We start from the raw sequence: 15,963 nt of genomic DNA, 5'->3' as shown, positions 1-15,963 counted from the left end.
GACAGTGCAAGGAAAGAATAATATTGTATATAGCATTCTAGAGTTTAAAGAGACTTCTGCTGTGCCTCTAGGTAGCTTGAGGAGCCTGTTTTAGTCAAAGGCTTTGAAACGGTTGCAGTGCCTGACTTTCTGAGGGTGCTGATTGAGTTGGGTCAGGATGCTTGTGCCTTGCCTTGGGGCACTGAAAGTCCCCAGGGGAGGCTCGTGGGCCCGTTGTTGCCCAGCAGCTTGGAATAGCTGAGCTTTGTGCCTGATAATTGGCACGATGCACAAGCCAGACTGCCCCGAATTTCCCCTTCAAGCACACCATCCCCTGGTTCCTGCTCCTTCCTGGCCTGAGCAGTCATTTCCTTGTTCCTCCTCTCAGCCAGTGCTTTATGTGGAAACTAGAAACTCTGTGAACATACCCTTCCCTGCAGAGGTCTTTCACTTCTCGCCAGGCACCCTCACCAGGGACATGGCCTCTCCTGCATGTGGTCGCTGGAAAGTGCAGGGAGGAATGACAGGGCCATTATGGGGGTTACAGCAGAGCCGGAGTGGGACATGGGGAGCTGTGGATGGTGGGCTTGTGCTGTCCTGGTGTAACTGCAGTTTGTACTGTTGAACCCGGCTTGTTTCGAGTGCAGAAATGGCCCCTGGCAGTGGGAAGGGGCCGGGAGCGGGGCTGTGGCCACCAGGAGGCTGGACAGCAGGGAGGGTGCAGAGACCTGCCAGCAGCCATGTGGCCCCCAGGGCTGGGTACTGTTATTGTGGGCCTGCCATAGCATGGTCTTCAGGGACATGGCGCTGTTTAGTGAGGCAGCATTGACAAAACCTGGAAGAACAGAAAAAAGAAACTTTTTTTCCTGTGGGTTTGTTTTGTTGTGGTTTTTTTTAGCATTGGGGTGCTGACTGTCAAGTGTTAACTGCTGTAAAAGAGGGCAGGCTCACCTGGGGAGCAGAGCAAACCAGGACTGATAAATGCTTCTGGATCCTTCTTAGTCCCCCAGAAGGAAGATGCGATCAAGACTTGAAGGCGTTGGTGTTCCTGGTCAAGTGGTGAAACTCAGCAGCGCTGTGCACGCGGGGCGCCATGTTAGGTGTATGGCCAGGGCTGCACAGGGGAGATGCCACCTTGTTCTGGTGCCTTCCCTTCATTTCTAGCTGTGACATTGCATCATTACTTTCCAGACACTCCAAATACATTGAATCCATGGTTAATACTAGTTTTCCACAGTGAAAATATTTTTTTGATGTTTGTTTTTTCTTTGAATTGTTAGCTTTGAAATGTATGGTTTTAAAAAAAAACAAAAAACAAAAAAAACCCAAACAAAAAAAAAAACCAACAAAACCCCCCCCCCAAAACCACCCCCAAAACAAAAACCCCAAAACAACCAAAAAACCCTTGTGGTCCTTTTGTGTAGACCAGCGCTGAAGGGAAGGAAAAGGGCTTTGAGAGGCTGAGTTATGGGGTGAGAAGCTGTGCCAGGCAGGAGGAGTTGTCCTTGGGCTCACCAGGTGCTGAGCACTTCCCACCCTGCTGATGTTTGTGCAGAGCGCTCAACCTGAGCTGGAAGCGCACAGCTGCGTGGTGTTGGGGATGGATGTGGGAGGGAGAAGGCGCCTGGGGAGAGGAGAGAAGCTCCTATAGCAGAGCAACCCCCCCCTGCCTTGAAGGTGACCTTGGGCAGGCACACATGATCACAGCCAGGTCCATGCTGGTCTCTAATGAGCCACAAGCTGAACCCACAGAGCCTTTTCTCTATTGCCAACTGAACACTGAGGGTGGGTGCTCCTGCCTCTCCTTCCCTCCCTGCCCTAGCACGCTGGATATGTCAGAGGCACTCGTGCCAAAATGTGGTGCAAAGGGCAGCTCTGACACTTGTAAAGGAGGATGCTGGGGCATGACAGGTCTGGTGCGAGGGTGGCAGATGTGGATGGCATCCTGTTCAGCCTGGATGTTCCTCCTTCCTGATGGCATCTGCCCATGTGCTCGCCCAGCTACCACCATTCCCAGCTCTTCTCCCGCCATGCCAGAGGTGCTGCAACTGCCTGGGCTGGGGCGAGCAGCCTGTGTGGGAGTGGTGTTCTCTTGAGACAGCTTGGCTGTGAAAAACTGAGCTCTTGGTGGTTTTCCAGAAACTCTGTGTTTCTGGAATAAAAGGACTTTATGTAAATCTCAGTTTCAGTTTTAAAACAAAGTAAATAACTGCTTGGCCAGAAGACAATGTCAGCACAAACCAAAATGCAGCCTGAAGATGCAGGAACATGCCAGAATGTGTTATTTTTAAAATTCTCCAAAGTCTGAGCCAGTCATTTTGAGTTTTGTGTGTTCCCCTCTTTTAATATTTCAACGATTGGCCCTAAAGTGACCCAGACACACTTGCACCTTGCCAGCTCCCCTTCCCTCACTCCTCTCCTGGGTGAGATGAGCCCACAGCTGCTTGAGATGATTCTTCTCGCAGGAATGGACTGAGTGGAGACATTGTGTTCAGTGTGCAAGTTGCTCTTAAGACATCATAAGAGGAAATTCATCTTTCAGAGAAACCTGTGCGAGAGGAGCCCACGTGTGTCACTTCAAATGGTCATGCTCTTTCACGGAAATGCTTAGGATACATGGTATCTTTAAATGACTTCAGCCCAGTGGGAGATGAAACAATCCAGAAAAGCTGTTCTTTCTTCTCACCTGCTGTATTTCATTAGTTTGGGTTTTCCATTGCTCAGTCCTCTGTGGTGGCAGATGCCAGGGGCCGGGTTGTAGGGCAGCACCGTGACCGGGTGGGGTGGTGGGGCAGTTCCCCAAGGTGGACGGGAACAGGCTGGAGACAGTGGTCCTGGGCTGCTCCTGTGGGAAGGAGCTCATAGCCCCAAACTGAAAGCAAGTGCTATCACACTGAGCACTCAGCGGGGGTCAGTGGTTCTCTTTATAATTTGCATTTTGATATTCCAGCCTTAAAAGGCTCATTTGCAGGTTTTCCTTTTCACTAGAATAAAAAGGACACTTTTTACACTGCCAGACAGTTAATAACTTCCCTTGCTTCCCATCTGGGGAAACCAGCTCGTGTCCCCCTGAGAGGGCTGTCAGTGGGAGGAAACGCTCCCTGCTGGGGCCTTCTCTGGAGATAACAAGGGAAGACTGAGCAGCTGAGCTGATCTAATTGCTCACGGCTGCTTCCCCTCCACCCTCCTCTTCTCAGGCTTGTTCCTGTGGTGCTCTCTCATCCCCCCCAGCTCTGGTACCTGCCTGGTGCCAAGTGGGTTCAGCTCATTAAATCAGAGGACAACTAACCTGACTACAAATAAAACCCCAACAATTAAAAAAAACCAAAACAACAAAAACCAAACAAACCCAAACCACTCCAAAAATAGCTTAGCTCAGCCCAAAAGCAGTCATTTTCCCCGCTGGGCTGTCTGGGTGGGAGTGTGGAGCTGGGCATTGGGGGGAGCAATGACATTCTTGAACTGCTGCTGCCTTTGGGAAGCTGCCTGCAAATGCACCCCAGAACACCCTAAATGAGGGAGCTTTGGAAAGAGAAATATATTATCTGAACAACCACTGCCAAGGAGAGGACACCTGCTGCCTGGGTGAGCAGCTCCAGAGGAACAGACAGATCTTATTCTTCCACCTTGCAAGTTTCCTCCCACAGAGAGCAGAAAACTGTGTATTCCCCACCTTGCTGGGCTGGGAGGGGGGAAAATATTCCTGTTGCACCAGCCCCTACAAAATCTATCACTAAACCCAACAGCGTCTGTGGAATCTGTAACACAGTTTTGCAATACTTTCTGGGAAACCACTTTTATAAATATCAAGGCTATTCCAGCAGTGCTTTTGTTCAGCTTTATTTTATAAAATAATATATTTGAAAATATTTTTGTAAGATATAACGCAATTACTGTAGTTCATGAAAATCATGCAAATATTTTGACTTGTACAAGTAAAAAAAAAAAAAAACAAACCCTGAAAAACTTTGTTCTTATGGGATATCCCTTCAATGCCTAAATATGAGGAGTAGAGGAGCTGGAAGTTCATGAGAGTTTTTACCAAGTGATAAAGGAGATGAGAAATAAGACTGGAAAACAAGAAGATGTACCAGATAATGAGGATATTGGGCTACTGAGATGGAGACTCCTGTGATACAGGAGTGTTGGACACTCTGGGGCAAGGCAGCCAGACCCAGCGGCTTTGTAGCAGGAGAAGTCTTTGCTCTGGTAATAGTGAACCATTTTGGTGCATGTCCCTGTATTAGCTGACACAGAGGAGGAAAAAGAGTTGCAACGCTCAGCTTAGCAGAAGCAAAAAGCTCAGCTGAGCAAAAGTTCAGCTTTTGAGTTTTCTGGGGTGTTTTTTGGTTTTGTTTTGGGTTTTTTTTTCCATACAAATTAGAACCAAAACATTGATTTTTGGAGCATCTGTAATATTTGATGTACAACGTAAAAAAAGCAAAGCAGCAGTAAGATAGGGTCTCGCTGTAGCATTAAGCCCTTGAGGAGGATCTCAGCAGCACCACAAGTATCTCCTTCCAGGAAAAACTGGCAGGGATGAAGGAAAGGGGTTATTAATGAATCTGTTTCTGGAGTGAAGTTCATGCTGACTTTGACGGTTCAGTCTTCTCTGTAAAGTTCCTCCTTCCCTGTGGCTTGGAGGGCCATGGGTTTCATGGTCCAGTTTAGGCTCTGGTCACAGTTGACCAATGCTTGTCTGAAAGCAGGGGTGGGACCCCAACACTGGTATTTCGAGGCTGAAATCTGAGAAACGTGGGTGGTGCTCAGTGCAATGGCTTGTGTCTTAGGAGGAGTCTTGGCTTTAGCCTGCAAAATGAGATCTCTCTTTTGTGTCATTCTCTATTTAGACAAAATTCTGCTTTGATGAGGCCGAGTAGCTGACAATTTCCTGACTCTTAAGTAGCTGGTAAAGTGTAACTCATCCACCTTCAGTACTGTGTCCAGTTTTGGGCCCCTTACCACAAAAAAGACATTGAGGCGCTGGAGCGGGTCCAGAGAAGGGCAATGAAGCTGGTGAGGGGTCTGGAGCACAAGTCTTATGAGGAGAGGCTGAGGGAGCCAGGGTTGTTCAGCCTGGAGAAAAGGAGGCTGAGGGGAGACCTTATTGCTCTCTACAACTCCCTGAAAGGAGGGTGTAGAGAGGCGGGGGTCGGTCTCTTCTCCCAACTCACAGGCGACAGGACTAGAGGGAACGGCCTCAAGTTGCACCAGGGGAGGTTCACATTGGATATTAGGAAGAATTTTTACACTGAAAGGGTTATCAAGCATTGGAATGGGCTGCCCAGGGAAGTGGTTGAGGCACCATCCCTGGAGATGTTCAAAAGATGGGTTGACATGGTGCTGGGGGATATGGTTTAGTGATGTGGTGGTTTTTTTTTGTCAGAGTTAGGTTTATGGTTGGACTAGATGATCTTGAAGGTCCCTTCCAACCTAGAAGATTCTAAGATTCTATGAACTCTGTATTGACAAGGATTATTATTACTATGGGGTGTAGGGGGAGAAGGCACAGCGATAGGGTCTCCAGCCTCAGTGGCCCTTCTGAGCACAGCTTTCAGGAAATGGTTTTTGGTTTCCATGTTTTATAATAATAATAAAAACATAATAATCAAAGCATTCTGCACCAGTATTCAAGTTACATGTCCATGGTGTGTTGGAATCATCATGGAAAACATAATGGGTGGTTTTGAGCCTTAGAGATTCATGAAGCTGCTTAAAGGTGAGTCCTACTGGTCCTGGTAGCCTGTGGATGAGTTGATGGCATCAAGTAAATACCTAAATAGCCAATAAAGGCTGATAGTGCTAAAATGTGGAATTGTATGATAATCCCACACATGTCCATGTACAGGCTACACTTTGCTGGACTGAGGTCTCATGCGTTTCCTATTTTCTCCCCGCAGGCTAGTTTCTCATCCTATATTTCATTGAGATAATCTTGATCGGGGTATATCAGGAAGCCGGTAAATAAGCTGTCTGTCCAGTAGGGATCATAAAAGAGCCCATTTTGTTCTGAGTAAAAGATCTGCAGCCATACCTCATCCTCCTGCTTCAGAGAAAGGATGGTTGATCCAGAGGCTACGTCATGGTTTCCAGTGTTGGCATCAAAAGTCTTGATCCGGTACTGCCCGTTGTGGACCAAGCCAATGGCCAAATGTTTGTTGGCCAAAGTGATATCATAAGTGAAGTAGTAAATGCCTGGGATGCTGCATATAAATTTCCCACTGGAAGCATTGTAATGTCCTCCCTCATTCATCAGAATCCTGTCAAATTTGATGGGCAGCCTTTCCCTGGGGTAGCTCTTTGAGACTGCCACAGAGAAGGCAGATTTGGCTTTGTTGGCATTACAGGTGCAGGGTCCTGGCAGCCCGGTCTCGCCCTTGTTCCCTTTGGGCCCTTTCTTTCCCGGTGCTCCGTTTTTTCCAGGATTACCCTTTAAACCCTTGGGCCCTCGTGGGCCTGCCTTGCCAATAGCTCCTGCTTTCCCTTTCGGTCCTGGCTTGCCAGGGTTTCCTGTTCTGCCTTGTGGACCTAGAAGACAAATAACCTTGTAAATTTTTCAGTGAAAGAGATGATATGGCAAGTGGAAAGGGATTATATCATTGCAGCAGTATATTTTCATTTAGGAGGAAAACCTTGCTGGTGAGAATCCTGATGAAATACCACCTGGGGCTGGACATCTGTCAGGACTGACTAACAATGTTAGGTAGGTTGTTGGCATGATAACAATGGGACTCAGGAGCAGGACAGTCTGTCCCTTTTAAGGACTGAAAGGCTGGTTCAATTATCTGCCTCACTTGAGAAAAAGGAAAAAAGGAGCAATTAATTATAAAGCTAGCCAAGAACAAGCTTTAAATGTTTAGGTTTTTCAGGAGCGGGACAGGTTTGTGAAGCTTTTGGAATGTAGCTTTGAGCAGATGGAGTACTTTTAATCTCCTGTCTCCTTTTTCTTTTTTTTAAATATTTAACATGAAGCTGTTGTTTAAAAAAAATTACTAAAATTCTAGGTGTAGTAAAAAGTCCAGCCTAGCTGGGGGGTGAACCAGTCATGAACCAGAAGACACCCAGTGCAGGGACTGCCGTGAGATGAGAAGCAAGTTGGGCTGTCACAGTGATGCTGAAACTGCTGATTAATGCTGGTGGCAGTAGTGTCTGTTATAAGACAAATTCGTAGGAATTTATACCCTGTTTCTTGACCTGCTGTAGCAAGACTAGATTTAAATGCAGCTGCGGGTGGAAACCTGTTCTCCAGATTCCCTGTTTCCGGGGTGGGAGAAGAGAATAAGATGCAGCTTTGGCATGCTGGTGTTATGTTGAATCAGGAGTGCACTCTAGTGTGGCAACTGGAAATCACTGCTTTATCCCCGCAGCTGGTCCTGATGCTTACTGACTGTGTGGCTGGATCTAAAGGAGGGCCCCGCCTCAGGATTAAAGAAGGGTTATTGTTAGCTTCGATTTAGACTGAGCATGGTCAGAGCAGTGCCTGTCACCCAGCTAGAGTGCTCCGGGGAGCAATTACTTCATTTTTTCGCCTGACTTTGTTTTGCTTGAGAGCACCACTTTGTCTCATATAAAGAGCATATATTGGAACAGGGAAAATCTCACCTCATAGCAAAGTGAAGCCAATAGGAATTGCACACAACATTAAGATGCTATCAGCAAATAATGTGAGCCTGAACCCCCCTGGCAGGAGATGACAAGTGTGAGATGTTGGAGGGAGGAGAGTGAAAATTTCTGGAAGAGCTTCCTATGAGATGTTGTCTGTCCTGGGGCTCAGATTTGGGGTGACAGGTTGCTGTTAACTCGGCTGTTGCGCTATTACTTTTACATTTTACCCTCGTGTTAGGAAGCATTTTTTTGTTACCTTCATCGCCGTGCTCGCCTTTATCCCCGTCCTTGCCGTCCTTGCCATCTTTGCCTGGGAAGCCCATCCTGCCGACCGTCCCTGGAGCCCCGGGTGCACCGGGGGGTCCTGGTGGCCCTGGGGGTCCCGGCAGGCTGCACGCCAGCTGGGGACCTTCCTGCAGCGCTCCCTTGGCAAAGCCCCCCAGGATATGGTTTGCCACACAGGGCACAGTCCAGAGCAGGAGGACAGCAGAGATCATGGCGCAGCCTGGAAAAAAGAAATGGGACGTGGCCGTTGTTTGTAGCAGCCAGTATGTGTGGGTACAGTGGTGTCCCCTCCACCGGGATGGTGTGTTGCAGAGGCTTGCATGAAAATGGGAGATAATCGGGCTTTTTTTGGCAGGGCGGAGGAGCTGTTTGTTTTGGTGTGAAATGAATTCAAAAATTTGGTTCGTGGAGTTTTCTAGGCCTGACCATTGCATATTTTTTTTGAAACTCGCTCTTCTCTGAGTCTTTGTCTGTGGCCACCCCTGGTTTTGTTCCCTGGGCCGCCTTTTCCCTGAAACACAAATAGTGATGGCAGAGGGGTGCAGAAAGCAGCCGGGGGCTAGCAGAGTGGAGGATGGAGAAAGGGTTTTGGTGTAAAGTTCCCAGTAAGACCTGCCCTGTGGCCGGGTCACTGGGGTTTCTTACCCAGCACAAAACCCATCATGTGATGCAGGGCTGAATTTAGAAGACGGGCTTGTGAAAGCTTTGGGCCAAGGCAGTCCTTACTGCCTTTTGTCTGACAGTATGAATAGAGCCTCTCAGCTGGCTGAGGATGCCCCATTCCTCGTCGCAGCTCGGCTGCGTGGCACTGCACAGCCTGCAGCCCAATCACCCCCCAGGTCTCTGGCTCGGTGTCGGGGTGCAGCCGCCCCTGTAGCAGTGACCGGTCCCAATGCAGCCTCCGCCAGGGGTTTCCTAACCCCTTGCCATGCTGACCTACCTCTCTGGGGGGGCAGTAGCTCAGTTTTCATGTCTCCTGGCTCTGTAAAGTAGCCATTGCTTTAAGTATAACAAATGCCAAGGGCTTTTTTGGAGCATAGCAGGCTCTGCCTTCTTTCATCATGGGAGGCTGAGCCTCCTGGGCTTGTCTCACTCCACTCCTGGATGGGGAGACAGCGATAGAAAATAATTTCTGGAATAAAGCTATTCCCATGAACCTGCTAATAATACAGAGCAGTTATTATACAGTAAAATATTCCTCTGGATGTCTGTGCATGGAGCTGTTAGCAAATAGTTATCTATGCTCCATGTGCAACTCTTGAGTAACTCCACTGCATCTTGAAATAGTGCTCAGATACAGCAGCAGCTTAGAGAAGATGCTCAAAATCAGGCTGATTGATGAGAGCCCATCTTCATGCACGACCCACCTGAGACTCTGGGTATTAGAAGCATTTAAATAGAATTGGGGTTCTGCACGTGGTAACAGACATAGTAAAAAAGAGAATTTCCCATATGGCATCAGTTTCTGACTACCCATGTCAAAGGTGCTCCTGCCATCCCCTCCCTGGAACAGAAAGCCTCCCCATGCCCAGGCTGAGGATTTTTCCCTCCCTTTGCTCTGCCAGTGAGGGATGTTACAGTCGTGGCCACCAGCTCCACAGCAGGGCTAGTGCTCCCTGGTGGGCACTAACCACAGGCTGAGGGGAGATGCCGATAGAGTCGGGATGTTTTCAGTTGTGTGATTATGGAAACAAGCCAGTGGGGGATGAAAGGCATCCCCTGGCCCAATTTCTTTCTTTCAGCTTCTGAAGCTGGAGTAGTCCTTGGAGAAATGAGGCACAAAACCTAAAACTGCCCCATACAAATCTGTGCCTGGCTAGCTACTTTCTCAGTAGCTCTTTGATTAGAAGAGATCAAACTGAAGCCAAAGGTTTTTTTTTTTTTAAAGGAATTAGCCATGTATGACTTTGATACAACTCCTACCCTTGGGCTGAAAGGTGCACACTTTTAGTTGATGGAAAAGACTCCTGTGAAATTTAGTCTTTTCCCTCATTACAGCTACCTCTGATGGTAGGGGGTTAAATATTTTACAAGAATTGTCCATTTGCATGGGCTTTCTTAACACATCCCAAAGTTCTGCTAACAAAATACTGACTATAAGAGAGGGTTGAAAAGCAAGCAAACTCCCTTTCACATATTTCTTCAACCTTTGGTGTTGAAGCAAATGTATAGTTAAATGCAGAAGCAGTAGAAGATGAGCTGGGATATCCCAGACCTTTCAATCTGTCAGTGGCCTTTTGGGCAGGCAAGGTCCTGCTTGTCATTAAGCCAAATACCAGGAGGCTTTAGCATCTCCCCAGTAGTGTTATGTTTAACTCCTGCACTGGAAATAAGATGCTTAAAGTATAGTATAAATTTCATGTTGGCCTTAGTGCTCTTATCCTGGTATTGGCTCCTGAAGGGGGTGGAAATGCATATTATACGCTCCGAATCCTGCAAGCAATATGCTCCATATTAATGCTGAGTGGGAACCCCCCCCCAGTTCTGTGCTGTGTATAATTAAGAACATGCAGAGGAGTGGGAAATGCAAAACAGATCTCTGGGCTGGATTTGGCTCTTGAGCTATTTTGTTCTTCAGCTCTTTTGCTTTTCTTATACCTAAGTTTATTTGCTGCTGGTGAAAGATGTCAGTTTAATGGCCTTGTGAGACTGAAATCACCGATAAGTATTAATGCAGACAGTTGAATAAGGGCTTCTCGGTTCACAGAAAGGGAAGAAAAATGTTAGAATGCCTGCGGATTGGGGAGATCCCAAGGAAAACTACATCCCTGCTTCCCAGTAGCCACCTCTAATGGGGCAGAAGAGAAGTGAGAGGCATCTGGAGGGGGATGACAGTAATAAGCAGTGGCAAGGAAAAATGTCACTGTGAAGCATAACCTGGAAAAAACCTGGGACTACTTCATGTGGAGAAGAAATGGGCAAGAGGGAGTACAGGGCAGGACGGCAGCTCCTTCTCTTAAAGTCTCTCACCATAACTACTTCTATTACCTTCAGATAATCCAGCTACTTGACCTAATGTGATAAAAAGTGGCAAATGCAAAATACCCCAAGGTGGGGAGGTCAGTAGTACTGGTACTTGGATAGACAGGGGATATTTGACTACCTGGAGCCATGCTCTGGCACAGCTCCCGAGTCGGTGTTAATTAACGGCTCCACAAGAACATTTCATCCCACATCACAGCAGCGCGTGTGGGATGCAAAGCACAGTCACATTCACAAGAGGAGCTATAAATAACCTCTTAAAGAATTCTCTTTGAAAGAAAACAAACCTCATGCTGTTCCACCTTAAAAGGAAAATTGCTCCTCGATGTAGCACGTATGATGAGCTCCAAAAAGCAAATTGGAAACAGATCAGCATCTTTCCGCAGTATGGGCAGCAGGCTGGGCACTGGAGCCCCTGCTGCATGGTTTTAGCTGAGGTCTTACTTTTGTAGTGACATTTTAATTAATGCCTTTGTTAATAGGGCTTTGGAGACTTTTTGGCCGTGACCGATGCCTGTTGTGCAGGAGTGTGCCCTGTGCCCGGGGGTTATGAGAGCTGACTGGTGGTGGGCTGCTTGGGGAGGAGAGGAGATCCTGCGTCATCTGACCAAGCGTGGGGACCGGCAATGGCTGTAGTTTGTACCTGCTGCTGAAATGCAAATGTCCAACTTCTCAGCACCTGGGGAGAGCGCAGAGGTATCGGGCACTGATTTCAGCATGGGAACAGACAGTGGACCAACTTCACTTAAACAAGCTCTCTCAGGTGTCTGCAGCACGGGCATGGCTGGCCAGGACTTAGGGCTGCCATGTCCCGGCTTCTCCCCAGCAGAGCCTGGGGCAGCACCAGCACTTGCTTGAGGTTATCAAGCACGTTACCAAGAGGAGAGGTGCTCTGGCCCTTCACACGTGGAGTGCATCTTCCTCGGTGACAGCATGTTAGTGATGGGTGAGATCTTATGCATGCAGAGATGCTTTTCTTCCCAGTACTTAAAAACATCCCCTGGCATCAATGTGGTCCATAAAACTGTCCTGTGGATCCCCACTGGGTAATTTTGGAGAATGCTTGTCAGGAATCAAACCAGGAAGGGGACAATTTTGGATAGCATTCACTTCTGAATCTTAGAGCTAGGGCACACCTTTATAGAAAACACCTCAGGGCAAATAAAGCAATAAAGACAGAGCATCTCTGATTTGCAGGCATGGTACAAGCAGAGCTGAGAAATTACTGGCTTGTCTTTTCCTAACAAGCTGCGCGTTTAGGTGTCTTCACTTACATGACAAAAATGTATGAATCATAGAATCATAGAATTGTCTAGGACGGAAGGGACCTTTAAGATCATCTAGCTCAACCATCAACCTAACTCTGATAAAAAAAACCATCACTAAACCATATCACTAGGCTCTATGTCAACCCGTCTTTTAAATACCTCCAGGTATGGTGCCTCAACCATATCCCTGGGCAGCCTGTTCCAATGCTTAACCCTTTCAGTGTAAAAATTTTTCCTTATATCCAATCTGAACCTCCCCTGGTGCAACTTGAGGCCATTTCCTCTAGTCCTATCACCTGTGACTCAAAGAAAGCATGTGTCTGAAATGGGATGTTCTGACTCTGCCCCGTGGCCTTTACGTGACACCCCCTTTCTGTTTTAGAATGTTTTGTTGTCATTGCTTATTGCTTCGGTGGGTCCTGCTCTTCCTGCTGGAGCCCAGGCCCTTGGCAGAGGCTGCCTCGTGCCCTGGCTTTCCCAGGGAGGTGAGACTGGGGCATAGCTTTCCTCAGGATGGAGAAATGTTGGGAGCGGGTGGGCTGCCCGGCTCCCCAGCTGCCCTCGCCAGCCGGTTTGAAGCAGACATTCGTACGCTTAGCAGGATTTGAACCTGACCCCCTTGGGCTGAAACCTGAGCATCCTGTGAGCGTCTGTAGCAAATGGAGCATCTGTGCAGGGGGACTGCAAACCTGTGCTCTCCAATAGCTTTTCTGTGCATGCTCCTTGTTGCCAGAGCTACAGCACATCACTGTCGCCCGAGAGCCTCCATCCCTAGGAGCTATGTCCCCACGGGGCTCCTTGCAGCCCCCAGTCCGGACTTGCAGCTCCTGTTTCTGCTGGCTGCCGCAGCGTGGGATGCTGCTGGAGGCGCCTCACAGGCAGGAACTTGGGGGGACACATCTCTTGCCATGTCTCCCCTATAGCTTTGGCTGCCATGACATCCCTGCTCTGCATGGCTCCTGCAAACCCCTGTGTGACCGCCCTTGTCCCAGCCCTGCTACAGGTGAGCTTCCCAAGACACTTCACAGTTAAGAAGCCAGACCAATTCTATGGATCTATATGCAGTGAAAAGGTGTTTCTGTAAGAAAAGATTTTGCCTGTAAGGGTGAGCCCCAGGCATGAAGGATCAGTTGTAGTTTCTGGTGCTTACAGGGCAGCTGGGCTGAAATCCCGTCAGAGGGAAAATCCCGGAGGGTTTGCTAGATGTGGAGTGGTTTGGTGGCACGTGCGGTGGCCAGATGGTGATTTTTGGTCAGGGAAGCCACCTTGTGCCGTGTGGTGGTGGCGTGTGCCTGCCCACAAGGAGCAAAAGCACAGAGGGGGAGAGAAGAGGAGAGTCTGGGGAGAATTGCTGCTCAGAGGGAGGGAGGAAGGAGCAGGGTGGTCCGAGAGGGACCCAGCAGTGAACAAACGACTGCGACTTTCTACTCTGATTCCTTTCAATACTCGAGGCTTTCTTAAACAAAACAACCATCTTCTTGCTTCACAATTTCCCAGAATGGCTCAAGGTGTCTTAATTAGCCTTCAAAATAATCATTACCTCTCTGAGCCTAATTCTCAGCTCTAGTGGTTACCCTGTGGCATCCCCAAGGTGGAAGCCTAAGGAGCCCTTGGGGGCATGGGGATGATTTAGATAGAATAAGGTGTGCCACTGGTGACAGCAGCTGAGATGGACCTATTTAATTTCTGATATAAGCCAATGAAGTAGTTACATCAGATAGGAGTTTGATCTGTTATCCGCTATTGCACGAAGCGATGTCGAAAGAGATAAAGGAGAGCAATGCATCTTCTGTGCCTGAACCTGCATCGCTGTCTCAGCTTTAGGCAGCCAGGGATGCCTGTGGCAAACCTTCCCTAGCCCTGGGCTAAAGCCCCATTACAGAAGCTGCTGATGGGTACCGGAGTGAAGGGAGAGGCTGCAGTTTCAGCTGTATGAGGTAGATGCTCCCAGTAAAAGTTTGAGGCGTGTTTCCTTCCTGGAGTATTTCTTCTAACTGGCGACTGTTGCCTGTATGGATTCCTGTGCAGGCACTGGAAACCTGAGTGCTCAATGATTTAGACCTTATTTGGTAAGTTTTCAAAGTTAAGGTTAAGAGGAGAGGCGGGGGGGGGGAAGGAAAAGTGAATTTACTCACCACGACTAATCTCTTTAGTGAGATCTTGACAGGCGCTGGAACCTACACGACTTTAAGCAGATGTTTTGCTGCAGATCACTGTCACGCGCAGAACCCGAGCCCCGTCCTGCCGCAGCAGCGTCCTTCGGAGGGGTGTCCGATACTGACTTCGGTCTTTATTTTCTATTAACGTTTTAATCCGTTTTGCGCAGATTGCTCGCTTCCTGCAGCAGCTCCAGGTTTTGGCTCAACGTTGCCAAAGGCATATTTTTATTATTGTGTAATGGGTCTGCGCCTCTTCCTCTGTCACGTGGCACGGGAAGAAATCTTTACGCACATATGGCTGGAAAGCTCTTGATGCTTGGGGAGTTTTTCCCTTTCTCTCCCCCTTGCAGTCTCGTATGAAAGGTTCAGGATCGTTTCTGACCAATTCTGCCTCTCTCTGCTGTAGCCACTGCCTGTGCAAGCAGAGTTTGTAAGGGCACGGGGAACATGGATTGAACTAGGGAACAACTTTGACACTTAATCCCGGAGCATTAGCAAGGGAAGCAAATCTTGTCTTCAGGGTGGAAACTCACTTCTGAAACAACTTAGACAAACATGTAATGGCACATCACTCCAGGCTTGAATTAAAGGACATCGAGGTGAAGCAGCAGCTTTGCAAATGTGAATTTTGAGAGGAAACTGCATGTACCTCAGCCCTGCTGCAGGTGGATGTGCAAGACAAAACATGGAGACTTTGCCGTAGGGATGGTAGGGCAGGAATGCTTCTGTCTTTGGAAAGGTTTGGGATTTTGTTTTAAGATTGCAAAGTAATTGCAAAACCTCTAGCAATTGCTTAAGGTAAGGCAGTAACACCAGAAGCAGTGGCTGAAGTTCAGCCTTGGCTCTGCCGACACAGAAGTGTTGAGTTGCAGCAAATCCCTGTCCCTTCGTGTTTCTCCTCTGCAGCAAGTCATGGTCTTGCAGCTCTGAGCACTGTTGACATCCCGGCTTATACCAGCCCATTAAACCCAGAATTTTCAAATTCCTTACAACTCCCAAAATTGTCAGTGCTTCCCTAAGAGCCCCCAGGGATGTGCAGAGACACAAATGAGGGGTTGAAGAGTTTTCTGACCTCGTTCCCTCCCTGCGCACCCCTTCCTTCCCTCCCTCCCCACTTTGCGGGATGCTCTGTGATGCTGCTGGGGTTGGTATGGACCAGACTTGTCTTTTTAAGGGTGTGATGGGGAGAGTCTAAACAGGAGCTGTGAGATGGCCCAGACATGGAACCTGGCCACACAGGTGCCCGGGCTGGCAGCATGGGAGCTTATTGGGGACCCATCACCCTGCTGGGAGGGCAGCGATGGCCTTGGGGCCATCCTCACCCACCCAGGGGTGGGTCACTGGTGCTCCTGGCTGTGGCCAGGTCCCAGTTGTGGGCGCGTGGTTCCTGCTCTGCCCCAGCCAGGACCTGCTCAGGGCTTGGGACAGGTGTGTGCTCGGTGGCAGGGCTCCCAGAGCCTGCCCTGCAGCTCTCCAGGCAGCAAATATTTTCTGTTCAGTGCAGATTATCAGCTGATTGGGAGTGTGCTGGAAGTTTCATTCCTTATTCTGCCAGAATCCATCCTTATTGGAGCTGTTATGGATTTTTTTTTAAGCTTTCCCCTGCACTTGCTGTTGGAACATGGTGGGAATGGATATAATGTAAAAATGAAGTACGTGTACAGTTTGCTTGTGAGCTGTAATCA

At 48.5% G+C, this 15,963-nt stretch overlaps 1 protein-coding gene across 1 annotated transcript; it reads right to left on the bottom strand.

Moving 5' to 3' along the window:
• Window positions 1–3,813: 3,813 nt before the first annotated feature.
• Window positions 3,814–14,458, bottom strand: C1QTNF2 (C1q and TNF related 2). Its single transcript, XM_074156430.1, has 3 exons — window positions 14,255–14,458; window positions 7,841–8,089; window positions 3,814–6,507 (listed from the first exon to the last, which is right to left on the bottom strand). The coding sequence occupies exons 2-3, from the start codon at window positions 8,079–8,081 to the stop codon at window positions 5,894–5,896; spliced, it is 855 nt and encodes a 284-aa protein (XP_074012531.1). The 5' UTR covers window positions 8,082–8,089; window positions 14,255–14,458; the 3' UTR covers window positions 3,814–5,893.
• Window positions 14,459–15,963: the final 1,505 nt, after the last annotated feature.

Source organism: Numenius arquata, chromosome 11, assembly GCF_964106895.1.
Source record: "Numenius arquata chromosome 11, bNumArq3.hap1.1, whole genome shotgun sequence".
In the NCBI taxonomy this organism is placed as follows: Eukaryota; Metazoa; Chordata; class Aves; order Charadriiformes; family Scolopacidae; genus Numenius; species Numenius arquata.
Note: the sequence above shows the minus strand (reverse complement) of the source record. Positions and strands in the feature narration are given on the sequence as shown.

Coding starts and splice junctions, on each gene's coding strand:
- C1QTNF2 (XM_074156430.1), bottom strand. CDS start 8,081: ATGATCTCTGCTGTCCTCCTGCTCTGGACTGTGCCCTGTGTGGCAAAC. Junction 6,508..7,840: donor AGGCGAGCACGGCGATGAAG/GTAACAAAAAAA, acceptor TTTGTCTTCTAG/GTCCACAAGGCAGAACAGGA.